The sequence below is a fragment of the Maniola hyperantus genome, chromosome 26 (assembly GCF_902806685.2).
Source record: "Maniola hyperantus chromosome 26, iAphHyp1.2, whole genome shotgun sequence".
Taxonomy (NCBI): Eukaryota; Metazoa; Arthropoda; class Insecta; order Lepidoptera; family Nymphalidae; genus Maniola; species Maniola hyperantus.
In genome coordinates this window covers 2,580,311-2,606,278 of record NC_048561.1, presented here as the reverse complement: position 1 = coordinate 2,606,278, position 25,968 = coordinate 2,580,311, and the positions used below count along the sequence as shown (strand labels likewise).

Sequence of the window (25,968 nt, the reverse complement as noted above, 5' to 3'; positions counted from 1 at the left end):
GATTTAACCATTGATATGTCAATCACTCTCTAATTACTATACATAATCTAAATATATAAAAGGATTGACTGACCGACTGATCTATCTATTCACAGCTCAAACTACTGGACGGATCGGGCTGAAATTTGGCATGCAGATAGCTATTATGACGTAGGCATCCGCTAAGAAAGGATTTTTGAAAATTCAACCCCTAGGGGGGTGAAATAGGGGTTTGAAATTTATGTAGTCCACGCGGACGAAGCCGCGAGCATAAGCTAGTCAAAAGATATGGAAGTCTAAATATCACAGGTTACAGTGACCATAACAACACAATTACTATTGGCCAGCAGGTACAACCATCATAGGTAAAAATTAATTAAATTTCCACCTGTGAACTTACCTTGTCAAAGTTGGTATGGGATCGTAGCTGGGTGTAGTGTGCTGCTCCTCCCATTGTTTTAATAGCTCCGTTACTTCTTGGGCTGGCCCTGAATCCATTTCAACTTACTGAAAACCACGCAAAAACTCCTCGATTCACTTTTATAACCTCAATTGACATTGACAATATACGCGTTCACTTAAAAGCTTAGTAATTAAACTAACCGTTACAGAAATAAGAATAAGAGAATAGAATTAGATTATATAAAAATCGATTTAACTAAATACATTGAAAATATACAGCAAATTATTGTTTCAAATCATTTGACAAAGTAAAGAACAATCTCCAAGAAGCACAGTTCTAGTTCCGATTTTTGCCACGCGCCAAGATAGCCTTGTCGCACCGTACATATTATTGGTCTGTGTTTACTATACTAGTATACTATCTCTATGGTTTACTATATGTTTGGTTTTCGGAAGCCGTTGCCCCATAGATTATCTACTATATTACTAGAGAAACCGTTGGACACTATCCTATATGTTATTGGTCTGTGGTTGGAAACATTTTGTTGTTTGCCTTGTTATCCAGGGCCGTAAAATAAATTTAAAAAAATAAAAATGTTGTTTGCCTTTATTGATTACCTATTCATAGCATAGTTTGCCATTTTAGAGATGTGTGGTTAAAACTTTATATACCATCTATTTATTAATTATTAAAGTTCATTATTGACTCTAATTACTGTTTCTGTTAAAAACAATGTCTGGATCATCATTCAACGCAAGTCAACAGTCCCGCTCAAGTTTCACAAACCACGAAAGGCGGTTCTTTTTTGGGGAAATTACCCAAGAGGTCCAAAATATTTCAGGTAAGTTATCTAAGCTATGATATTGTCTAGAAATTGGTCCTTGATGTGTTATTTTCGCTTTAGGTAGGTATTTAATACTAGATAAACGAAAAAGTACTGTGGCGTGATTTGAAAATTCAATATGGCGGTCTCGATGGTGATGAACTCCCAAGAACAAACGCCGAGCATGTATTGCCCAGAGTCCTCTGGTACGACCACGGCTACGATCATGACCTAGCTGGTCATATGCGGTCAGCTGAGTAGTGGTCGTGGCCACATCAGTGCGTGTTCGCTCTAAGCCGGCTCCGCGCCGGTCGGTCTAGGGCCAGCACAAACGATGTAGGTAAGTTGACTTGTTGATACAATTATATCATCACGATCAAATCATCGCCGGCCCACTACTGAGAATAGGTCTCTTTTCACACTGGACAAGTGCGGACGGCAGACTTCACACTCCTTTGAGAACATTATGGAAAAATCTCAGGCATGCAGGTTTCCTCACGATGTTTTCCTTCTGTATAATGCTTGAAATGCACATAATTCTAAAAAGTAGGTGCATGCCCGGAATTGAACCCCTAACCTCCCCAATAGTAGGCAGACATCTAAACTACTAGGCATGTCATGGAATTTTCATTTATCTGTACTTCCATACTATCCATACTAATATTATAAATGCGAAAGTGTGTCTGGCTGTCCGATAGCTTTTCAAGGCCCAACAGTAACCAATTTTGATGAAATCTGGTAAATAGAGTTCCAGGGAGGGACATAGGCTTCTTTTTATTCTAGAAAATCAAAGAGTTCTAAAAGGCCCATCCGTTTGACAGACAGATGAGATGAGATGAGAACAGATTTGTATGAAATTTGGTACAAAGGTAGCTTGCATCCTACCTTTGTACCAAATGCTTGCATTGATATAGGCAACTTTTATCCTGGAAAATCAAAGAGTTCCCATGGGATTTTTAAAAATCTAAATCCATGCAGACTAAGTCCAGTAGGGCGATTGTCTAAAACCTGCATCAATCATTATTACAATCTCAATTGTTCTGATTGGCTGAATTTGTGCGATTCATGTTGCAACAAAGCATTGTGGCCAATAGTGAGCGAGCATTAACCAATCAGAGATGATTGCGATCGTGACATTGTAGCTGTCAAACAACCGCGGTAGGGCCACTGGGCATCATCTAGTTTCTGATAATATGAAATTAAATAAATACTTTCTAATTAAGTAAGTATTTGAGTTATCGCTGACACAGCGAAAAAGTTAAACATTTGAATTTGAAATGGCTTAGCCCTGAGCGTTACATATTTAGTTAACTATAGGTACATAGGTCTGAAAAAATAAAATATTAGTAAGTACGTAAGAACAATGTAAGAAACAGTCTTTAGCGTAAATATGTAAATATAGTATATACATAAAAATTATCATAAAATATTGTAAAACTAATTTATGATTATTTAAACAAATGCAGATGAGGTGAGATTGCAGTCAAGGGCTAACTTGTATCTGAATAAAAAAAAAAAATAAAAAAAAATACTACCACGCTATGCAATCTTCTAAGTTTGTACAAAGTACGTATTGTCAGTCATCTATATATAACAATTTCAGTTTTTTTTTTAAATTTAGTCTGTATAATAATGTATTTTCTATGTACAGTACGCGGCCGAAAGTAATGTACATCGACCTTTAGAAGGAGATAGCAGATTTGTAGAGCGCTGCCCCTGTCGTTGAGACCAACAAAACGTCATACAGGTATGAGTGACAGAGAACACTCTACAAAGCCAAAATGTCATTCCAAAGGCCCATGTACATAACTTTTGTATATATTGTTAAAGTACCTAGCTTTGCAATGCCCTAATGGGGCTTCATGTAATCATGAAAGCAAATGAATAAAATAAAATCAACGAAATATATGCAAAATTGTCTCTGCGTCGTATCGTTGCTGAGGGTTCTGACCCCTTCCATGAATGTCAGTCAATAGGTTGACAGACTAATGAGAAATAAATCAAAACTTTGTCCATAAACAAAAATAAAATAAAAAATTGATCTGCCACAATGCAAAATTGTATCCGCATCGTATCGTTGCTGAGGGTTCTGACCCCTTCCATGAATGTCAGTCAATGGGTTGACAGACTAATGAGAAATACATCAAAACTTTGTCCATAAATAAAATTACAAAAAAAATAAAAACCGACTTCGTTACACAAACACTAAAAATTGAAAAATAATTTAATTTATTACCGAATATATTATGTATACAAGAGTTAATATAGTTCCATAATAATACTTTTTGGTGCCGGTGCCAATTAGCTTTAGCTGCGCGAATCGTCTAGACTTCATATTTTTATGGGACTCCACAATGGCACCTCATTGGCACCGACCCCAAAAAATATTATTATGGAACTATATTAACTCTTGTATACATAATATATTCGGTAATAAATTAAATTATTTTTCAATTTTTAGTGTTTGTGTAACGAAGTCGGTTTTTATTTTTTTTGTAAAAATTTTTTATTTCACAATTTTTAGTGGCCCCATGGAATTATGCTATGACTGGTTAAAAGTCTACTGTTTACTAAGCTATTACACTGATCGCGAGCAATTTACTCTTATTCGTTGAGGAGTTCCAGTATCTATCTTCGAAGATGTTCATCAGATCTTCACCAAATTGAAATGGGACCAACTTTGAAGTATACCCTTTCAAACAAAAAAAGAATTTTCAAAATCGGTCCAGGCGTTTTCGAGTTATCGGGGAACATACATAAAAAAAAAAAAAAAAAAAAAAAAAAAAAAAAAAAAAAAAAAAAAAAAAAAAAAAAAAAAAAAAAAAAAAGATTCCGACGAATTGAGAACCTCCTCCTTTTTTTGAAGTCGGTTAAAAATGGTCAGAATCCTCAGCAAAGATTCGCGTTGCTGCGGGTTCTGACCCCTTCCATAAAAGTCAGTCAATGGGTTGACAAGACTAATGAAAAATCAATCAAAACTTTGTCTATAAATAACCAAAATTAAAAATAGAAAGAAGAAAAGAAAGAAAGAAAAACGTTTATTTTTTTAGGGTGTACCACACATTACCAGCTAAACATTAGCTGGTTAGGTTAGGTTATCCCGGCGCCTCTTATACTTGAGTAGTAAAGTCAAAAGACCTCAAGTAGAAGAAGCGCCGGAATAAACCATGTCATGTGTGGCACAACCCGAAAAAAAAAAGGTCCCTACTCAGCATAAATGCCATATGTCTTGCACAAGTACAAAAACATACAGCGCTGGTTTTCAGTAGGAACCCTGATTCGGGTGGCGGCGCCACGGAATTATTTGAAAAATAGGTCTGCATGTATAGCAAAATTGTCTCTGCATCGTATCGTTGCTGAGGGTTCTGACCCCTTCAATGAAAGTCAGTCAACGGGTTGACAGACATGAAAAATAAATCAAAACTTCCATAAATAAAAAAAAATTGGTCAGAACCCTCAGGAACGATACGCGTTTCTCAGGGGTTTTTTTTATGGGGAACATGGAGGGAGGAAGGGAGGGGAGCCAATTCATCAAGGAAGCCTAATCGTTTGCCTACAGTCATCACAGTAAGCCTTGACATATACCAAGGCTAGTATGAGGTTTTATATGTTTCATCCAGCAGCTTCTTCGCAGCCGCCGCTGACTGTTTCCAGGAGGAGGTGAATTCATCACCGATCATTATGTTCAGTGTTTCGCACCACCTTCTTCGCTCGCCTTCCTTATATAGAGCGGAGTTGTAAGCATTCATCTGGTGTGCTTTAGTAGTGTTGGCCTTTGCATTTTCAGTTAGAGAGTTCCACTTCACATTATTTGTGTTAATGATCTCTGACATCATGATGTTGCATATCAAAAATACGTTGAGCATTCTCAACGACTCTGGATGAGATTTGGGTAGGAAGCAGGCTAACGCAGGTTGGCGGGCTAATGACGGATAGTCGGGTACTTTTAGTATCTCCCTGACATCTTCTATTCTAAGAGCCCCAGGAATTTCTGGGCATATCATTAGAATCATTGCCACTATTTCAGGAAATGAAATAGCGACTCTTGATAAAGTCACTGTCTGTGTCCTTCCTGCCGCTTTTGCCTTGATAGAGAGTTTCGCTACTAATTTTTTAAGTTTCTCCGCCACTTGAGAACTGTTGGTCGAGTCGAGAATTCTTGGGACATTATTTCCTCTTACTAGGAAAATGATAATGAGGAACGCTAAATCCGCAACAGAATCCACTTTCTTATAGATTAAAGCTCTGAATGCTAGGATATCGAAACCAGCATACCCGAAGTGGGTTATAATCCATTCCTTGCAGTCCCCAAGCCTCTCGAAAACCCCTAGGACCTGATCATAGATCTCTCGACTGGTAGTGGCGAGCTTGGTCGATCCACTCAGGATCTCCCACTTGGGGTCACTTGATCCGCTGGCTAAACTGCTTTGGGACATGTTCAAGATGTCCCTATGGAGAGGTGGGTATAGACTGGTATGACCCGGAGACTCTTTTAACCTAGACCCCAGTTTGAGGAGTTAGATTAATGAGTTAACGGAATTTACAAACACTGACAAATCAAATAGATCAATTGTCACAAATGATGAATCTGGATACAAATCAAAATGTCACACGGTAAGATAAGTGAACTATAAATGGCAGATTACAATAAATCAAATTACTTAAACTAAACACAGTACATTCTTATCTAACACTTATATTAAACACAAACTTATAATATTGGAAATAAATGAAACTATGATTATTTTACTATCCTAATTACAATCTTAAATCTAAAATGGCTACTTATGTACTATTCTTATCAAATACTATTAATTAATTAAGGCCTATTAAATATAATGGTCAATACAATTAACACAGATCAACACGTTTAGTCAACAACACGAGCAAAGTGAGGATGGGAAATTAGATCAAATAGCGAAAGGATTTCTGTTTGATTTATTTTCTTCACTGACTTTGTGTCAAACCGCCATGACACCTCAAACCGCCGCAAAGGGTTCTGACCCCTTCCATAAAAGTCAGTCAATGGGTTGACAAACTAATGAAAAATCAATCAAAACTTTGTCTATAAATAAACAAAATTAAAAAAAAAAAAGATTCCGACGAATTGAGAACCTCCTCCTTTTTAAAAGTCGGTTAAAAATAACAAAATTGTCTCTGCATCGTATCGTTGCTGAGGGTTCTGACCCCTTCAATGAAAGTCAGTCAATGGGTTGACAGACATGAAAAATAAATCAAAACTTTGTCCATAAATAATAAAAAATTGGTCAGAACCCTCAGCAACGATACGCGTTACTCAGGGTTCTGACCCCTTCCATAAAAGTCAGTCAATGGGTTGACAAGACTAATGAAAAAAAAATCGATGTACATACATTAAAAAACGGGCTGAGTTGAGAACCACCTACCTCCTTTTAAGAAGTCGTTTAAAAATAAATCAAAATTTTGTCTATAAATAAATATAAAAACAGGTCTGCATGTATAGCTAAATTGTCTGAGGGTTCTGACCCCTTCAATGAAAGTCAGTCAATGGGTTGACAAGACTAATGAAAAATCAATCAAAACTTTGTCTAGAAAACTCTAGATGTTTCATTTTGCGCTTTCTACAAGCAGGTAAAATGGACGGTGGAACTTTGGCGATGACTCAATATTTGCTGTTTGTTTGGTACGCCGTGTCCTTACTCTTGGTGTAAATGGTGTCCCTAGAGAACCCGTTGACGGTGTTTCCGGTACATAGCATGGTGGTAGATTTGAAGGTATAGATACGAGTTTTGAAGATTCTGTGTCTAGTGACTGTGTGGTTTGACTTACATAGGTGTGGTAGGGAACTGCTGGGTGTGGTAGGGAACTGCTGACGCTAGAATTCAGCCACACGGGGCATATATTGGAGAACTAGCGCGAGCAGTTCAGTTCGCTCCCTGCCGCCGCAGTATCTAGTCCTTTCTTCTCTGGACCAGACGCGTCCAGAGCGCACCAAGGCCATCGAATTCCTCCAGATCTGCGTTACCGTTACCTTCTACAACGTTGTTATTTAATTTAGTTTGTGATTGGTCTACCATATGATGCAAATTGTCTTCTTCATTAATTTTTTTTATTGTTGAGTGCCAATTAGCTACTCAATTATATTACGGTCTAGCCTAATGTATGAATAGTAAGTAATTTTATTTTAACCTAAACTTATAAACTATCTTATATACTAAGAAATTGTCCACTGACGCATCTTAGTCTTTCTTGGTTTGAGATACACTTTGTTCACGTGTTCTTTCAGCACTTACACTATGTACACTATCACTAATCACTATACACTAACTCAAAAGGTTTGGTCCTTTTTAGTCTTCTCACTGACTCCGTTACGTCAAGCAGCTGGATTGCTTCAACGTTAACGTGATGGAGAAGCCTATAGTCGTGGGCTTTGAAGGTCCCGATGAATATCGTCATTTCTGATGTACCAGGGTGCATTTACAATATTCCTGAGTACTTTGTTTTGGTTTTTCTTCTTTTATATAGCTAATTAATTGTTGATGTGAATGTGGAAGTTATTTTTTTTTTATTCTAAATTTTTTGGGATCTTTCAATCACTATGTGACTATGTCAGATCCATAATACCCTAATTACACTTCTCTCTATTTTAACTTAGTACATAATATTGTTACGTGTCTATTATTCTTAAAATAAATTCAAAAAGAGTTCTCGCGGCTGTGGAAAAAGGCACCGCGAGAACGCTTTGGAAAATACGTATTTGAGAATAAAGAGCATTTACACCTTTTAGTAATAAACTTTGCTTAATGCTTGGTAAACTTTGTTGATATTTACTATATCCTCCCACACTATTTTTGATTTTGTCGGTGTATCTCGTACCATGATAGTTCAGGGTTAGTAATCGGCTGTTATGGTCTAGGGAGCTTTTTTAATGTTTGGCTGAAACAAGGCAATGGAAGGTGGAAAGTTCTGCCTTTTACCTTTTTTACCATATGTTTATTAGGTAAATGTTTGTTTCCGACGGGATTCATTAACATTACCTACCACCTGAAATGCTTTGGCGCGTTGAATTAATATATTTTCATAGTCATTTAACTCATTTATCTGTGGTGGAACAGTACTAACGTAGATATCATTTTTTTTTAAATTCAGATACAAGTTAGCCCTTGTCTGCAATCTCACCTGATGGTAAGTGATGATGCAGTCTAAGATGATAGCGGGCTAACCTGGAAGGGATATGGCAGATTTTATTAAACCCGTACCCCTTTGGTTTCTACACGGCATCATACCGGAACGCTAAATCGCTTGGCGGCACGGCTTTGCCGGTAGGGTGGTAACTAGCCACGGCCGAAGCCTCCCACCAGACCAGGCCAGAAAACACAGGTCGATGGCAGTTGATTTGCTCTTATTTTTTGCAAGCATGAGTGACAAATATATGGGCAGGTGATCTAGATTATTTGTTTCGTAATAATAGAGTAGATTTTTCCAAAAATTAGTGTCGATAGGTTTTCTTAACTGTTCATAGATGAAAGATTTCTTGAATAACAAAGTCTCTCTCTCTCTTGATACGCTTACGAGCACGAAGAAACCAATATTGTGTTTTTTATGTTTGTGTGGAAAAAAAAAATAAAAAAAATAAAAAAAACAAAAAACCTGAGGTTTTGGAGTATGAGTATGGATCTAACTTCGCCGACCTCCTTTATGTTATTTGTTTTGCAGGGCCAGTTCAAAGTTGTTTTTGATTTGTTCTATTTGTGCTTGTTTCAGAGGAAGACAACATAAACCATGAAGAGAGGATAAGAAAACTCGGAGAAATCATAGACAAGGTGGAGTCGGAAGCGCCGAGCGTAAACAACAATAGTTTATATACAGGTAAGAGACATTTTGTTGTTTATTTCATTTATTTCTTTATTTATTTCTTTTATTGGGTTTACCAACAGCTTAAACATTTAGGTACAAAAAACTAATTTTAATTTTTTATAATACGTTCGCAAAATGATAAGCTAATTATAGGTAAACACAGCATGTTGTTTAAATCAATACTTATAATAGCTAGAGCTTCAATAGCTCAACCGGTAAAGGAGCGGACTGAAAACCGAAAGGTCGACGGTTCAAACCCCGCCCGTTGCACTATTGTCGTACCTACTCCTAGCACAAGCCTGACGCTTAGTTGGAGAGGAAAGGGGAATATTAAAAAAAAAAAAAAAAAAAAATGCACAATATAGCCTCAATAGATCAACGATTAAAGGAGCGGACTGAAACCCGAAAGGTTTGCGGTTCAAACCCCACCCGTTGCACTATTGTCGTAACTACAGAGAGTAACCAGAACGCTAGCAAAAACTTATCGTTATTGTTATACTACCTAAACACAATCCAATACCAATAACCATTTGCCTCATTTTGTAGTTTTAGTGATTTAATATTTTTCAAGCCCGCAACGTATAGCGTGCAAAACTCAGGTCAATGCCCCGCCTGCGACGTGGCATTGACTCCGAATGGCGCTCTTTGACCTCTCGCGTCAGTCAGATGTTTTATTTGCATCGTGAACTTTTACTAAATAGAGGATTTTTAGATGTGTTCGCGTTTTTTTTTTGGTGTTATCATAGCATTAAAAAATGGCGGTTTCTTGGGCTTTTATGTGCGGGCTGAAAAAGATTTTCAAAGAGCAGTTTTTTCAAAAATCTTTCAATTATGACTGTTGTTGTTGTTGTCTCAGGCGATTATTACCTACACTCGAGGGTGTTGAAGGACACCAGCGAGCTGACCAAGCGCTGCACCGAGCAAGTCACTGGCGAAGTCAATAACTATGACAAGTTTGCGCTTGCGCAGAGTATTGTAAGTGCACACCATTTCTATTTTAATGTATATAACGGGTACATACCTTGATTAATTTGGCGTTTTTATTTGTTGATATTTCAACCCAATTTCACGACGGGACTGCGGTGCTGCGAGAGATGAAGTTCCAGCCGTCAAGGGCAATAGCGAACTACCCTCTTTCTTGTTCTTCATACTAATATCGGTTTCTACACGGCATCGTACGTTTCACTAGACCATCCATCCATCCATCCATCCATCCATCCATCAGCCTGTTTGCGTCCACTGCTGGACATAGGCCTTTCCAAGAGCGCGCCACCAAACACGGTCCTCCGCCTTCCTCATCCAACCGCTCCCCACCACCTTCTTCAGGTCATCGGTCCAGCGGGCGGGGGGTCGTCCTACACGGCGCTTACCGGTACGTGGTCTCCACTCCAGAACACGTCTGCCCCATCGGCCATCGGTTCTGCGACAGACATGGCCTGCCCATTGCCACTTCAGCCCGCTAATCCTTTGAGCTATGTCGGTCGCTTTTGTTCTTCTGCGAATTTCCTCGTTCCGGATTTTATCCCTGAGAGTGATACCCAACATAGCTCTAGACCAGACCAGAGACAATTATTATGAAAATATAAATCCCTTAATTGCCTATGCCAGGAATCGAACACGGAACCTCCCACTTATAAGATCATACATCATTTCACCCCATCATCGCCTGCCCACTACTGGTCACGGGTTTCCTCTCAAAATGAGAATGGTTTAGGCTACAACCCACCACGCTAGCCAAGTGCAGATCATCAACCTTTTTTCAGGCGGAAAACCCTGACTTTTGGGATTTTACGTTCCCATACGAAGTGCCGGCGGTGTCGTACTTATTTGGCACGTTCGCCCCCACGCCCCTCGAAGAGAGGCCCCGGGTCCCTCGCAAGAGGGTCGAGAGACAGCGCCCTGGCGATGTGAAGGCCCCTCAGAAGCTGGACCTGTAAGATATTGCACTATTTGTTATTTCCCCCTATACGCGTTGTTGTACCTGTTTGGTACTTAGGCCCCGGGTCCCTCGCAGAAGGGTCGAGAGACAGCGCCCCGGTGATATGAAGACCCCTCAGAAGCTGGACCTGTAAGATATTGTACTAAAAAAGTAGCCTGTCACTTTCTAGATCCTTACTGTACTCACGCAAAAATCACATCGATTCTTAGCTCCGTTGGACGTGATTGAAGGAGAAACAAACACACTTTCGCATTTATGGGTTACATTTCTTGCCCAGGGTGTCCAAAAAACCAGATGAGGGTACGGAGAGGGTCCAGCAGGTCCTGCGCTTCGTGACCAAGGTGTGCAAGAGTGGACCGATCAGCTACTTCCACCTGGTGCTGGACCCCAACTGCTTCACGCGCACCATCGAGAACATATACGATATGTCGTTCCTGGCCAGAGACGGCTTGGTTGCTGTCAATTTGGGTGAGTATTGGTACTGATTCTGAGCACAACCTAATTTTAGAGTATTCGCATACTCTTCTTACTAATGTAATATGAAAAGGACAGACACAGTTTTAAATTTAATTTTTAGATGGTAAAACCCGTGATTTTAGCGCACAGTCGCGAGCCTGCTGTTTGAATTTGTAGCGTGCACTAAAATTTTGAGTCTTTAAGTGTAAAGTTCATGTTCTGTCCCTTTTTAGCATTCTTAAAAAGAACAGGCTGCAGATACTCTAAATTTAGTTTAGAGAAAGACGACGGAATCGGTGCCATTGGTGTACTTCCAACTATAGTCCGCGACAGGTTGAGATGGCAATCGGTGTATGAGGCGGGAAGACACCCCACCCACACTGCGGCTGCTTTAGTTACGTTAACTTAAAACTAAAGCTACGAGGGTTCCAAAAGCGCCCTGGTCTGAGAAGAGCCCACAAAAACTCACCGCCTCTGACTTGCCTTTTTAAATCTACTTATGTTTTATGGACATACAATAATATATTTTCAAAATCTGATGCCCGCGACTTCGTCCGCGTGGAATGAGGTTTTTAAAAATCCCGCGGCAACTCTTTGATTTTCCGGGATAAAAATTAACCTATCCCTCTCTCCAGGTCTTTATCTATACCCATGCAAAAAATCACGTTAATCCGTTGCACCGTTACTACGTGATTGAAGGACAAACCATCAAACAAACACACTTTCGCATTTATAATAAGGGTACTGATTCTGTATATTTTGTAGATGAAAAGGCCGGGCTGCCTTTCGTAACGAGAATGGGAGGGGAGAAGAAGCGTCGCGCCGAGGACAACGAGGAAAACCAATTCGTGGTCTCAATGGACATGCAGAGATGGAGGGTGAGTTGTGTTGTGTTGTGTGTGTGTGTGTGTGTGTGTGTGTGTGTGTGTGTGTGTGTGTGTGTGTGTGTGTGTGTGTGTGTGTGTGTGTCTGTATTTCCCAACCCTCCGCTTTCAGGTGTGAGGTCGCCATTCTAGCACCTTGGAACCCCAACGTCTCTCTGTTCTTCGAACTCTGTGCCCTGTCCATTGCCACTTCAGCTTTGCAACCCGTTGAGCTATGTCGGTCACTCTGGTTCTCCTACGGATCTCCTCATTTCTGATATGATATGTAGAGAAACTCCGCACATAGCTCTCTCCATCGCCCGCTGAGTGACTCTGAGCTTTCTTATTAGGTCAATCCTATACAATGCACAAATTTGACGGTAATTTAAAGTACAGACTATAAATTGTCCTGTGCCGTCATGTTGGCACCATTGCTTTATTTCTTTAAACTTAGGATTTACAGTGCGACAAGGCTCTCTTGGCACTTGAATGACATTGACAGGGGGGCGCTGTTGGAAAACAAAGGCTTAGAATATTCAAAAAAAAATAGGCCGGCAACGCATCGGCGGCTCCTCTGGTGCTGCAAATGTTCATGGGCGGCGGTAAGCACTTAACATCGGGTGACCCGCCTGCTCGTTTGCTCGCTATATCATATAAAAAAAAACACGAACAAAGGGGACACTTGACGGCAAACGTTAGCTCGTTGCCGTCAAGCATTTTCGCCACGCGCCAAGATAGCCTTGTCGCACTGTATTATTGTGTGATTTTCAATGGTGCCAACATGACGTCAATAGTGAACGGTGTGTACAGTTAATAAAAATGTTACTTTGTTTTGTTCCAGGACCTGACACAAGCTTTCGGCATCCGTAAACCGATGATGAAGACCTAGTCTATAAGCGACATAAAACCCAAAGAATTTTTCATTGTGATTTTAGTATTAAATAACTACTATTAAATTTATAAATATAAGTATACATTGGTACTGATTCTGAGCACAACCTAATTTTATAGTATTCGCATCCTCTTCTTACTAATGTAATATGAAAATGACAGACGCAGTTTGACAGTTTTAAATTTAATTTTTAGATGGTAAAACCCGTGATTTTAGCGCACAGTCACGAGCCTACTGTTTGTAGCGTGCACTAAAATTTAGAGTCTTTAAATGTAAAGTTCATGTTCTGTCCCTTTTTAGGATTGTTAAAAAGAAAAGGATGCAGATACTCTAAATTTAGTTTAGAGAAAGACAACTTTTTTAAAATATTTTCCCTCTTAAAAGCAATAAATCGTGTCCCTGAATCCCTGTAGCAACAGCATTCAAATCTTTTATGAGTTGTGTATTGTCTTCAAATACTTGTATACACTCCGTTTCTGATTTGCTTACTTTAATAGCTTTTAGTCAGTTTGAGTTGATAAGTTTCAAGACCAAAAGTTGTCAGTTGCTCCTCCGTCAACATTGGAAAAGAATGTGGGCCTTTCTCTACTAACTGGAAACTTGTCTATTGACAGTTGTCCCAACCCTATTTTTCTAGAAAATTAAAAAAATAATATGTTAAGTCGATAGATAGTTATAATATAAATACATATAAACAAGAAACCATTGTAATTTTTCCTTATTTTTCGAATTATAGGCAATTTTGTAAAAAATGCGGCAGAGGACTGTTTCGCCACCCAGAGGACTGTTTTTTCCACCCCAGAGAACAGTTTATGTCAATGTTAATATGAAGAAAAACACAATATTAATTATTAAATGTAATCAAATAAATTCTCTTCTTTATTGAATAATGGCACCGATTCTAAGCACAACCTAATTTTAGAGTAATCGCACCCTCTTCTTACTATTGTAATATGAAAAGGACAGAAGCAGTTTGACATTTCTAAATTTAATTTTTAGATGGTAAAACCCGTGCTTTTAGCACGCACTCGCGAACCTACTGTTTAAATTTGTATTGTGCACTAAAATTTAGAGTCTTTAAATGTGAAAGTCATGTTCCGTTCCTTTTTTAGCATTAGTAAAAAGAAAAGGATGCAGATACTCTAAATTTAGTTTAGAAAGAGACTAGAGAATCGGGGCCACTGTATCACATACAGAAATTAAATACTTCTAATTATCAGGAACAAATTCCGAGTTTAGCTCTCTAAGTAACGAATTAAAATAATTATAATCAAAATTAAGCTTAGGTACTAAGAATCAGCCTTGTTTACTTATCAATGCAGACTTATTTCTCAAAAACAGGTACAGGTATATTAAAATAATAAAATATTCGTTTCCCTTTTAGGGCAATGTCTGGGTTTGGCAACTTCTTTAATACTTGGTCAAAGGACACATCAGAAACATCATTTTCATCGACTCTGAATGTGTGTCCTTTGTCATCACAAATTTTTAAGAAGGTTACTGTTAGTTCGCCTTCTTCCATGTCTATCTTATTGATTACTGCAGCATAACAATATTCAGTGTTTCTTACTAGAAATTTAACCAAGACGTAATCACCGATGGTGTAATTCTGTTGGTTGATTGAACTAGGTCCAGCCAGTGCAGCGTCGTCGTCGGTCTCCATTGTGGAATCCTGTGAGTAGTCCATGTTTTCACTTGCAGAGTCTGTGTAAATATCATCTACGTTAAGTTTTGTCTTGTTTTTGTACTGTAACACTCCTAAATTGAAATGCTGGCACTCGTCTTCACAAGGGCAACTTAAACTTTTCATTATGAGTTTAGCGGCAATTGGAGCTGATTCCAGAGGACTTCTTAATATTTCAGCCTTTACTTGATGTATTTTTAGAGTGCCACTAAAGCTTTTTAAATTAACTGTTTCATTTTGAAGGTCGTCTGTCAATTCTTGGATGGCTTTATCGTTGATTGTGAACAAGGTAATTGCGGAACATCTTCGTTGAATAGCCTCTACAAATGATTCCAAGCTATCAATATCACCTCCTGTAGCGACGACGGCATCAGCGGTCCTCTTGCAGGTTGCTCCAATGCCATCAGGGGCCCCTTTGCCATGGCCACTCTCAGAATAGTTCCACGTAAACTTCTTCACATTAAAAACCTCTTGTTGAAGCCTTGATGCCAGGATGTAAAACATCGTTTTGTTTCTGTATTGAGTTACGGGTCCATCGCTGACGAAGTGGATGCTCTTTATGTTAGGTGTGAGAGTTTTAAAGATTGGCCGCAAATGTGCCCATATAGCAGCTGGTGAATGTGTGAGATTTTTGGAAACGGTACAATAAGACTTGATAGAGTTTTTGGTATACACCACCACAGTATGAAGACTTAGCTGAAGTCTCGACCCTCCAAAATGAAATGCTTGTATTTCTTGACCGTATTTGGAACAATAATTTTCTGAAAAATCCATATGTATGATAGCGTCTTCGCCAGTAAGGTTTTGTTTGTATTTCTTGATAGCATTGTATTGATGGGTAATGTTTCTCTCGTGTTGATAATAGGCTTGCAAATCCTCGTGCAGCTCTTCTATTAGTTCTCGAGGGCGAACCGTGAACGTTTTCTTTAGGTATTTGGTAACTGTTCGAGCATTCTTGGTCTTGGGGTCGTTGTAAGTTTGTTTCTCGGATATCCATTTTTTAAATTCAATAGGCTTGCTGTCATCAAACTCCCTGTAGTCAGGATTCTTGTCGATACAGCGTTGGCAGGTTCGTGACAAACATAGCTCGTCATAGCGATTACAACATGTTTTTTCAAGCAGTGCAGTGTGACTATTGTAAGTCAAAATTCTTCGCCTGTGCAATGCTGTCAGTTTCAGATCGATGTTCGCGTGCTTTATGCAGAGGCACGTGTCACGTTCGTTTACATTTGGTGTTATGACCCAGAAAGGACGTAGACGACAAAACGTTGTGTAGCTTATTTTAAAATGTTCAGCTTGAAACTTGTATAAATTTGCGATGCTATCCGATAGATATCTTTTCTGTTTTTTAACCCCTTTTCTGGTCAGGCATTCTCGTTTTCCTGCGCCAAGTCTGCTGTTGTCATCATTTTCATAGAAGGTTTGTACAGTATTTATGCAATCAGATGAAATTTTGTCTTTACGAGTCCGAAGCTTGGGTACTGAAACTGATTGACGCGCTGACTTCTGAATTGTTTTATAAGATATAGCACTATCTTTGCTTCGCCATAACTTGTACTTGTGTATTAGTTGACCGGACACGACTTTTCCGAATATTTGTTTTTCTTTGCAGGTTTTTAAATTAGCGTAGTTTTCTTTCAGCTGTGCATTCAACACTTCACCGAATAGCGCCTTTTTGACTAGTTCTCTGCGAGTTTCTGGCGAATCACACATTTTGGTAAGTTTAGTGTTAGGTGTGTCTACATTTTCCTTTGTCTTAGCTTTTTACAAACGTTCTAATCTCTTCCTATACTTCTCTGATTTTTTTTTGTAATACTCGATCTTTTTGTCTTTATCCTTTATAATTTTGTCACGTTTCTTTCTAGCATTACGCTTTCTCGCATTACTTGCATCACTTCGTGGAATGGTCATAGTTAGTATTGATGGAGAGACAGAACTTTGAGGAGGTGAACCCTCGGATTCGGGGGTATTTTGTCGTACAAAATTGTTTGTAATTCTTTCAAAGCTTTTTTTTTTGCGCGATAGGTAGCACAGTGCTTTCTCCATTCTTTAGTCACAGCTTTGTGTTCACGTCGACTCATATCTTTAACTGGCTTTCTTGTACCTTTGTCCTTCTTTCTCTGGTAGTTTCGTCGTTCTTTTTCCTTCAATTGCTCTCTTTTTACAGGGTCATTTTTTAGCCGTTGATATCTTAATCTTTCTGCAATTCGTTTCTGCTCTTTTATTTCTTCTTTGGTTTTAGGTTTCTTCTTTGGTGGCATTGCGGCAATACTAAAACAATAAAACATACTTTCAATATTTAAAAAAAAACGTACAGGTTTAAAAACACGTATGTTACGTTAACTTTACGTTACTAATTACTATTATTTTATATTCCAAAATCCATAATAATAGAAAACAAAAGACCTGAATTAGCGTGACAATATTGGTAAGAAAGAAAGAGGCTATCGACAAGCAGTAGGTTAGCGCAGACTATAAAGAATATTAATAATAAACACGGACGTCAAATAAAACAGTCCTCTGTCACATTGAACAGTCCTCTGTGTTATAAATTTCCAGAAGACTGTTGCACAGAGGACTGTTATTTTTACGTAAAAAATGTCATACCACGTATCAGTTTAAATATTACTTCATAACACAGAAACAGCTATAAATTATCACACTGAGCAATTATTTTGTTAAATAAATATAATTACAACACATAAAACACCGTAAAATAGACTTACCAGAGGAATGTTCACTCGACACTACAGAAACGTGGCCCCCACACAGACGCGGAGTTGTCACTGCGCAAAATGGCGGCGACTTGTTTAGCATGGCGACCGAGCAAACTTCACACTGTTAACGTTCGGTTTCAAGGGAAATGTAACCACAATAGTGTTTAATATTTTTGTGGCGCGATATATTCAAATTGTTCAGAGGACTGTTCAAAAATGTATGGACAAAATTCGAACACTAGTTTTTAGTACTAAAAAATTATCTAAAATTATAATTGTTTTTTGTTCACATGCATTCAATATTCTTTATGTTTATAGAGTTATAAGATTTTACATTTTTAAATACAACTAATAAAAACCGAACCGAATCATACTCGATCTGGAATTAGGACATAACAGAGGACTGTTTTTAATGGCTTTTAGACCGAATTTATTAAATGATAATGATTCTAAATATTGATTAAGCTTGGCTCCTTAAATAACAGGTTATATATTGTGTGTTTTAATAAATAAAACTATGCATTAATATAGCCAAAGTAAAAAAAATGCTAGGACAATGATTTTCCTGTTAGTAGAGAAAGGCCCATGTAAAGGTTAAGTCGCACGTAGCGAGTTTGCTCGCTGCGATCTATTCGTTGCGAATAGGTCGCAGCGAGCCACTCGCTGCCTGTTTGTCACATGTAGCGAAGTGCGTGTCGTGCGTTACACGCGAAATCCGGTAGTTGATCGTTACATGTTCGGCGCGTTGGTTGTTTAGAAGATGTCGTCATTTGGACCTCCCACATTGTATTGGTATCTCACAATTCTTCGTTCTTTCTGTATACACCTAAGAAACGAATTATGTCGAAATTTCCCTATTTTAACGTATCTTTTTTTGATTCACTCATGGCGTCGATCTTCGCATTGGCGCAAGCGGGACGCGTGATGGCGTCTAGTCGGGAGCGATGCGTGGCGCGATGTAGTCCATCTTTTGGAATACAGGAACAAGTATCAGTTTGTTTTGTTGCATAAGAACCTGTCACTTGAATAAAAAACCTCTTATCCAAAATAAACTTGTCTCCTTGATAAAAAAAACAAATGGGTGTTCTTAATAATCCTTTTGGAGTGTAGAAGCATCACATTGTTTTGATGTATAAGGAACTGTCACTTGATTAAAAAACCCTTATCCAAAATAATCTTGTCGCCTTGATCTAAAAAACAAAGAATCGGGTGCTCTTCATCATTCCTCTTTTGGATTATAGAAGCATCAGATTATTTTGTTGCATGGGGACCTGTCACTTGAACAAAAACCCCTTATCCAAAATAAACTTGTCTCCTTGATCAAAAAACAAAAGAAATGGGAGTTCTACATCGTCCATCTATTGGAGTATAGAAGCATCAGATTATTTTGTTGCATGGGGACCTGTCACTTAAACAAAAGAAATGGGAGTTCTACATCGTCCATCTATTGGAGTATAGAAGCATCAGATTGTTTTGTTGCATGAGGACCTGTCACTTGAATAAAAAACCCCTTATCCAAAATGAACTTGTCACCTTGATCAAAAAAACAAAGAAATGGGTGTTCTTCATAGTCCATCTTTTAGTGTGTACAAGCATCAGATTATTTTGTTGCAAGAGGACTTAATTTTTTTTCCAACTGCTGGGATCGGCTTTGAGTCAGCGCTTTCTTCCTTCATTTATATGTCCATATTCCGTTGGAGATGTGACCGGTTTCTGAGAGTTCAACTGACTATGGTCAGTTGAACTCTCATTCGAACTCGGTGGGCGAAATTCGTTTTCATCTGCATAAAATGCTAGAAATGAAGGACTAATCGGAGTTGAATCGCTCGTTAGTGCAGGAACTGACTGGCTTTTTCTGCTGTAAGTACGCTGTATTATAGTATCCGAGGTCAAATCTGACAGCGAAAGAGACTTCGTTTCTTCATTGGCCTGTCTTCTTCACAGTTAAGCTGGGGTCCCACGGCCCGTGTTATCACAGGCCAGGCCGGATCGTGCCACGCCTGTGCGTCTGATTGCGTCTCGCGCAGTGCCGTTCCCAAGGCCTGTGTCGGCCTGTCGTTACTGCCAGTTCAACATGTTAAAGGCGTGTCCAAACATAGCGCTGCGAGTGCGCGGCAGCAACACGCGGCAATCGCGAGACACAGCTCTGATGCGCGACTAGTGTAGACATCCCAGAAATGTGTGCGCGGCAATACTGCGCGGCATGTCCTAGACACGCTGTGCTCTCAGTTTGCATTCGATCCAAAATGAAAGCGGCCGCGTGTGTTGTAGCTCTACTTATTATTCGAAAATTACGCAGAAGGAAGAGACTGAAAAAAACAAGGCAATGCTGGATACGACCACTTTTCCAACAGAGGGTAAAGAATTTGAAAGTGATTAATTATGAAATCCACTATCGAACAACACAGTTTTTAAGATTGACCTTGGAAGAATTTGAACATATACATACACTGGTGGAACCATTTATTAAAAAAACTGATACACACTGGCGTGTAGCAATAACGACGAAAGAGAGACTCGCAATAACTTTGCGATATTTGGCCACAGGAGACTCATATACTAGTCTACAATATATATTTCACGTGTCAAAGCAAACAATCTCAAAAATAGTCCCAGAGGTGTGCGATGCCCTAGTGAAAGCTCTGAAGGATGTGATAAAGGTAAAAAAGAACAACTTTATTACTTACATTATTTTTATTAAGTTTTTAATCAATCATAAATATGTGCATGTTTAATGTGCAGACAATAAAAATGAAACAATCACTATTTAATTATAAACTATTCTCAGTATTCAAATCGTTAATCAATTGTGTAAGTCCGGATCCCATACTAGAGTCACTAGAGGATGCCGTATTGGAGATATCGGTATAACGTGTAGTAAAATAACCTGGTCTTCTTTCATCGTTTTCTTGAATTGTAGACTGATTGAGTTGGTTTATACATGCCATATCAGCGTCAAATATTATAGTATTTATGGAATGTTTTACTCTTGCTAAGGTTATGGGATCGTATTTTCTCAACTCTGCCGCTACGTGCATGCCAAAAGCAACGTATAAATCGTTGCTGTTATCGCTTTGTTTTCGCATTTCTTCCAATGCATCTTCTAACATTTTATTCTCGGCATCATACTCCGGATCTTCGTGTGTTCTCTTTGTTGGCTTCCTTTTAGTTGGAATCGTAGATGCAGTATTCATGTTAGTCGTATTTAGTTCTGAAGTGCCTTGTTCTGTAGCGCTTTGTTCTGTAGCGCCTTGTTCTGTAGCGCCTTGTTCTGTAGCTCCTTGTTCTGTATTATGTGACTGCGACGATGAGCCACAATCCTGTAATCAAAACAACGATTTTTAGTTGTGTTTGTAGAATATAGGTATAGTCTTTGGGATTTAAGAAGTGTCTCCGTTTCAGCTAGGACTAAAATGCTTTCGTATGATGTCCGACTGTTTTCATTTATATCTGTCGTAGAATGTCGTAGTTAGATTTCCACGCGATTCTTTGAGGTTACCCACCCCCACCCGTGTTAAGATAAATTTCGCATTTTTTTAATGTGAACTTTATATTTTTCAGTTACCAGTATCGGAACAAGATTGGAAGATAGTCTCTAAAGAATTCGAGGAAAAATGGAATTTCCCACATGTCATCGGTGCTTTGGACGGAAAACATATAACTATTCAGGCTCCTTTTAGAAGCGGCACCGAGTATTACAATTATAAAAAACATTTTAGTATTGTACTTTTAGCATTAGTAGACTCAAATTACAATTTTATGTACGTTAACGTTGGAAGTCAAGGTCGAATATCAGATGGAGGCGTTTTTAAACATTGTGAATTGTACCGAAAGTTAGAAAATAATCAACTTAATGTACCAGCACCAGAAATTTTAAATATACCCTACACAACAAAAGTACCCTATGTCATATTAGGAGATCAAGCTTTTGCTTTAACTAAATATATGTTGACACCTTTTGCAGGAATTCATTCAAAAGGGTCTAAAGAACGGATTTTTAACTACAGACTATCGAGAGCACGTAGAGTAGTTGAAAATGCTTTTGGTATTTTGGCGTCTAAATTTAGAGTACTGAGAAATGCAATTATGTTAAACCCAACATCAGCTAAAAAGGTAGTTCTAGCTGCTGTTCACTTGCATAATTTTCTTCGAAACAGCTCTTCAATAACAACCTCTAATAACTCAATGAATGAATCAGTTACTTTAACACCGAACGAATGTATAGGTGGCACTCCAACCGATATTCGTAATTTTTTGGCAGAACATTTTATGGCAAACGGGTCGATTATTTGGCAAGATAGATATTAAATAATTACGTTATGAGAAACTAGATGACGCCCGCGACTTCGTCCGCGTGAATTTATTTTTTAAAATCCCTCGGGAACTCTTTGATTTTCCGGGATAAAAAGTAGCCTATGTCACTCTCCAGGTCCTCAGCTATACCTATGCAAAAAATCACGTCGATCCGTAACTCTGTTGCGGCGTGATTGAAGGACAAACCAACAAACACACTTTCGCATTTATAATATTAGTATGGTTATACATGAATGTATGTATGAAATTAGCGTACTTACCACTGTGTCAATAGGATTACCCCTATCATGCAAAAAGTGGAAAGATTCGTAGGCAAACCATTTAGACTTGTAGGCCTTGTTTCTATCTGTAACAATAAAAGTGTCAATTCTGTTATATCCATCTGCTTGTGAGAAATACTTTCCTAAACATGTGTGTATAAACTCACGACCATCAGTCTAGTTTACCAGCTGATCAGACCGTTAAACATATTTTACAACGGTCACATATTTTAACCAAAATATTTCGATGATGATTATACGTATTTCGAAAATTATTCAATCTACGTAATTGCATTAATTCATTGATTTATTAAAAACATTCATTCAATGATTTTGCGCTCTAAGAAATGTCAAACTCAATCGGTTTGCCATATTTATTTATATTTTGGGTCGTGCATGAAAAAACGTACTATACTTAGTTGAGCATTACAAACGTGCGAACTGCGTACGAACCATATTACTATCATTATGTGAGCGAGCGCAATGCATGCGCCTGACCGCTCTCACCTAGGCTCCGACAGGCACGCACACTTACACAATTATACATGTACACGACGTAACCACAAATAAAGCTCACTCGGTTACGTAAATTCCAAGAACTACATATACCACAGTATACATTTAACTTAGATACCTATATGTAAGTAGAATAGAATCTTTTGTTACAAGTACTTCATTTTGTTATTGTTTGCTGTAGGAGTACTTATTGTCATTTCATCAATATCATTAAATAAAAGATTAAACTTACCCGAACCAGTAATGTTACTCGTTTTTTCTCTGTTTCTCTCCCTTCTGTATGAGCTTAAAAGACTTTTCATTTTGGTTTTTAGAACTGCTTTCGGTTGCTCGAAATTTTTTGCGATTTCATCCCACATGTCTTCTCTTAAATTATTGTTATGATATTCTTTGCGCCTGGTGTCCCATAATGCATTAAATGAACCATATATTTCAATAAGTCGAATTGCCGTTTCGTTATCCATCGTTTACGTCCACACACCTTCACTGACGAACGAACACTACGCGCGCGGCAACCTCGTTCGCGCGCGGCAGCAACACGCGGCATTCGTGCGCGGCGGCCGTCCAAACACAGCGCGGAAATCGCGCGCGGCATGCCGCTCACGATTGCCGCGCTATGTTTGGACACGCCCTAAGTGATACGGAGCGCATGACTGCGTGTGCAGCTGCTGTGGTACCCGTTGTTGTAGATTCCTTGACTTTACCTTTCAGCTTTCTATAGGTAGACATCAAATTTTCTTTTTTCTTTTTTAATTCCTTAGGCATGGTTCCATCTTTTAAGTTATTTTTTATTCGTGCATCATGCACATCGTGTTTGTTCTTATGCTGTGGCGACGAGCTATTCCATATCGCCGGCTCAGTTTCATAAAGAGTTAAAAACTCGAAAACTAAATCTTCGGCCACTCCATCACGTGCGTGTACGCGCATGCGCCGTCGCAGGTGAAATAAATGAGTTAGAACCGACGCGGACGCGCCCGCACAGGCCGCGGCAGGCACCGTCGCGCCGCGCCTTTGAATTTACCGACTCCCGACGGATCGGACGGGCGACAACAGGCTTCATCGGGTGCGATCGTTCCCATGGCCTGTCGGTCTGGCCTGGTGCGATCTGGCATGTGACAACACGGGCCGTGGGACCCAGCCTTTAAGTTTAGACAGACCAAGTTTCAGTTCTTCATTTGTAGTATTTTTTAAATCATTTAAACTATTGGTACCTGAAAAATAAACAGTAGGATACTCGATTAAATACTTAATTATAAAAGAAATCGGCCAAGTGCGAGGCGGACTCGCCCATGAAGAGGTTTCCGTAGCAGCAAGTAACATCATTTTTACCGTCATTTTTTCCAGCACTTTTCCCAAGATTGGGAGTAGGCCTATAGGACGGTAGGCCTTGGGGGATGTATTGGCGGCGCGGGAGTCGAAGCCGTATCCTTTTTCGAATACAGGCTTCGCGACAATGCGACAGGGGGGCTTGTGGACTGTAGTTTGGTTATTTTGACTGCGTAAGGGACTTAAGGAAGGGAAATCGGCATACCTTTATATTACAGCTGCGGCACTCTCACATATCCTTGCTGGCCTTTAATCTTCCAAGACACCTTTGGCGATTATTTCACGATGGACACAGTCTATTTATAATTATTTAGATTTGGGCACACGCGTATTTCACGGTAAATTTGGTCTATTGTAGCGGTTTGGACAAAAATGGATTTTTCGATAATAATTAAGCTCGCGGTGCACACTATATCGACTTCATGTCGCCGATCGCCATCTTCGATCTTCCATCTTGCGGGTCGCGCGGGGCGCGGGCGATCTTCTTCCATATGCAATAATCCTGTATTTGAGACGCGTAGCGCCATCTCGCGGTAGATTGCAAAGTTGCCGATATAGGTAAAGGATATAAACAGGTAATTAGGAAAGGATTTTTGGAAATTTGATTATGGTGCAACCATGTATAACCCTCTTTTTGAAGTTCAGGGATTACCTTGATAATGGCAGACTTCCAGACCTTTGGTATGCAGCGCAAGTGGAGGCATTTATTAAAAATTGCAAGAAACACCTCCGGGCACACCTGATAGGCTTTAGGTTAGGTTTGAGGATGTCGGCAGTGAGACCGTCTTCTCCAGGGGCCTTTTTGGGACTCATATCCGCCAGAACTCCCTCTACCTCTTCTTTGGTAAAGTTGACAGTGCTTTCCTATATTTTTACTATGTTCACCTCAATCAGTTGTTTTACTTTCTTTCTAATTGTTTTTTGCTCGTTCGAGTCTGTATTGTGATGATCTAGTGGATAGAAAGTTTCTGCGAGCAAGGCGGCTGACTGTTGAGGGTCCATAATTGTGTTCGTTGCAGGAGATTTTAGCAGTTTATCTTCGCTGTATTTATTATCCTTTTTGAGTATACGATAAATATTCTGCCACATTGTGTCTTATTGCTGACGTGTACAAAATTCTTTCCAACTGCTAGTTATTGTGCTTAGCATCAGTTCTTTATACTTGGCCAAGGCCGTTAGATATTTGTCCACTACAAAAGGTCATCTTCTCGGATGAGACTTGGATATTTTTCGTCTCTTCCTTACTACTTCTGCTTTTTTATCTGTAAGTTCTGGTGTCCACCACTCGCTCTTACCTAGATTTACCTTAGCTGAGATCTTAGGAATAGTCAAATCACAGACCTGCTGAATGCTGTGTATATAGGTGGAGACAGGTGGAGACTAATGCCTCCAGGTCTGTTGTATTTTCAATGTTTTGGATGTTTACGGTATTGACATATCCTCCAGCCAACTGGGCATTCAGAGCAGCAGCAATATAACCCCAGTCAGCTTTGGACGTGTTGTATCTTCTGGTAGAGTTCCTTTTGGCCGTTCTGGACTTTATTTCCATTAAAGTCCACATAAAATTGGATACACCTCTGGTCAGATAACGTGACCATTTGTAGATCGACATGCCAATTGGTGACCCTGTGTAGTATTTCATGGGTTGCTAATGTGACGTCCACAATACTGCTATATATTTGATTATTCTTGACCGCATATAGTATATTAGTATATTATTTGAGCACTGGTGCCCCGGAGGAACTCCACTGAACATTTCCTTTTTCTCTCCATAATAGGCTGAAAAGTAATAGAGGAAAATAAATCTTCTGTCTTGACCTAGCAGTTGTCAGTAACAATATGTCCCCCAATTCCTTTAAAACACCTGACACACCCCAGGATGGCTTGCTTCCTTCAAAGCTGTTATTATTTCTGCAGACATTGGCAACATCTGGAGACTGTTTACAAGTGCGGATCTAAG

The 25,968-nt window shown here is 39.1% G+C and overlaps 4 protein-coding genes across 4 annotated transcripts in view; 2 read left to right on the top strand and 2 right to left on the bottom strand.

The window, feature by feature from the left end:
- The window catches only part of mahj (LisH and WD40 domain-containing protein mahjong), a 42,117-nt gene extending 41,404 nt beyond the window's left edge, over nucleotides 1-713 (bottom strand). Inside the window, exon 1 of the mRNA XM_034982061.2 lies at nucleotides 380-713. Within this exon, the coding sequence (XP_034837952.1) occupies nucleotides 380-477 (98 nt within the window). The 5' untranslated portion in view covers nucleotides 478-713. The remainder of the gene's footprint in view (nucleotides 1-379) is intronic.
- A 259-nt stretch (nucleotides 714-972) lies between these two features.
- On the top strand, nucleotides 973-13,282 carry Nse4 (Non-SMC element 4). The gene is made up of 7 exons (XM_034982056.2): nucleotides 973-1,223; nucleotides 8,949-9,053; nucleotides 9,898-10,016; nucleotides 10,805-10,974; nucleotides 11,258-11,448; nucleotides 12,202-12,314; nucleotides 13,141-13,282. The coding sequence occupies exons 1-7, from the start codon at nucleotides 1,115-1,117 to the stop codon at nucleotides 13,186-13,188; spliced, it is 855 nt and encodes a 284-aa protein (XP_034837947.1). The 5' UTR covers nucleotides 973-1,114; the 3' UTR covers nucleotides 13,189-13,282.
- Nucleotides 13,283-19,672: 6,390 nt separating this feature from the next.
- On the top strand, nucleotides 19,673-22,273 carry LOC117994156 (uncharacterized). The gene is made up of 2 exons (XM_034982047.2): nucleotides 19,673-20,252; nucleotides 21,154-22,273. The coding sequence occupies exons 1-2, from the start codon at nucleotides 19,770-19,772 to the stop codon at nucleotides 21,898-21,900; spliced, it is 1,230 nt and encodes a 409-aa protein (XP_034837938.1). The 5' UTR covers nucleotides 19,673-19,769; the 3' UTR covers nucleotides 21,901-22,273.
- LOC117994165 (uncharacterized) lies at nucleotides 19,946-23,307 on the bottom strand. Its single transcript, XM_034982055.2, has 3 exons — nucleotides 22,915-23,307; nucleotides 22,167-22,252; nucleotides 19,946-20,912 (listed from the first exon to the last, which is right to left on the bottom strand). Exons 1-3 carry the CDS (start codon nucleotides 23,144-23,146, stop codon nucleotides 20,364-20,366), a joined length of 867 nt encoding a protein of 288 aa, XP_034837946.1. The 5' UTR covers nucleotides 23,147-23,307; the 3' UTR covers nucleotides 19,946-20,363.
- Between the last annotated feature and the right edge of the window lie 2,661 nt (nucleotides 23,308-25,968).

What these genes read in the sequence shown, in the direction of transcription:
- LOC117994156 (XM_034982047.2), top strand. Translation starts at nt 19,770, where the DNA reads ATGTGTGCGCGGCAATACTGCGCGGCATGTCCTAGACACGCTGTGCTC. An exon ending in CTCTGAAGGATGTGATAAAG is followed by an intron (nt 20,253 to 21,153) that starts GTAAAAAAGAAC and finishes TATATTTTTCAG; the next exon opens with TTACCAGTATCGGAACAAGA.
- LOC117994165 (XM_034982055.2), bottom strand. Translation starts at nt 23,146, where the DNA reads ATGGATAACGAAACGGCAATTCGACTTATTGAAATATATGGTTCATTT. An exon ending in GAGTAACATTACTGGTTCGG is followed by an intron (nt 22,253 to 22,914) that starts GTAAGTTTAATC and finishes TTATTGTTACAG; the next exon opens with ATAGAAACAAGGCCTACAAG. An exon ending in GTAATCCTATTGACACAGTG is followed by an intron (nt 20,913 to 22,166) that starts GTAAGTACGCTA and finishes TTTTGATTACAG; the next exon opens with GATTGTGGCTCATCGTCGCA.
- Nse4 (XM_034982056.2), top strand. Translation starts at nt 1,115, where the DNA reads ATGTCTGGATCATCATTCAACGCAAGTCAACAGTCCCGCTCAAGTTTC. An exon ending in AGAGGTCCAAAATATTTCAG is followed by an intron (nt 1,224 to 8,948) that starts GTAAGTTATCTA and finishes TGCTTGTTTCAG; the next exon opens with AGGAAGACAACATAAACCAT. An exon ending in CAACAATAGTTTATATACAG is followed by an intron (nt 9,054 to 9,897) that starts GTAAGAGACATT and finishes TTGTTGTCTCAG; the next exon opens with GCGATTATTACCTACACTCG.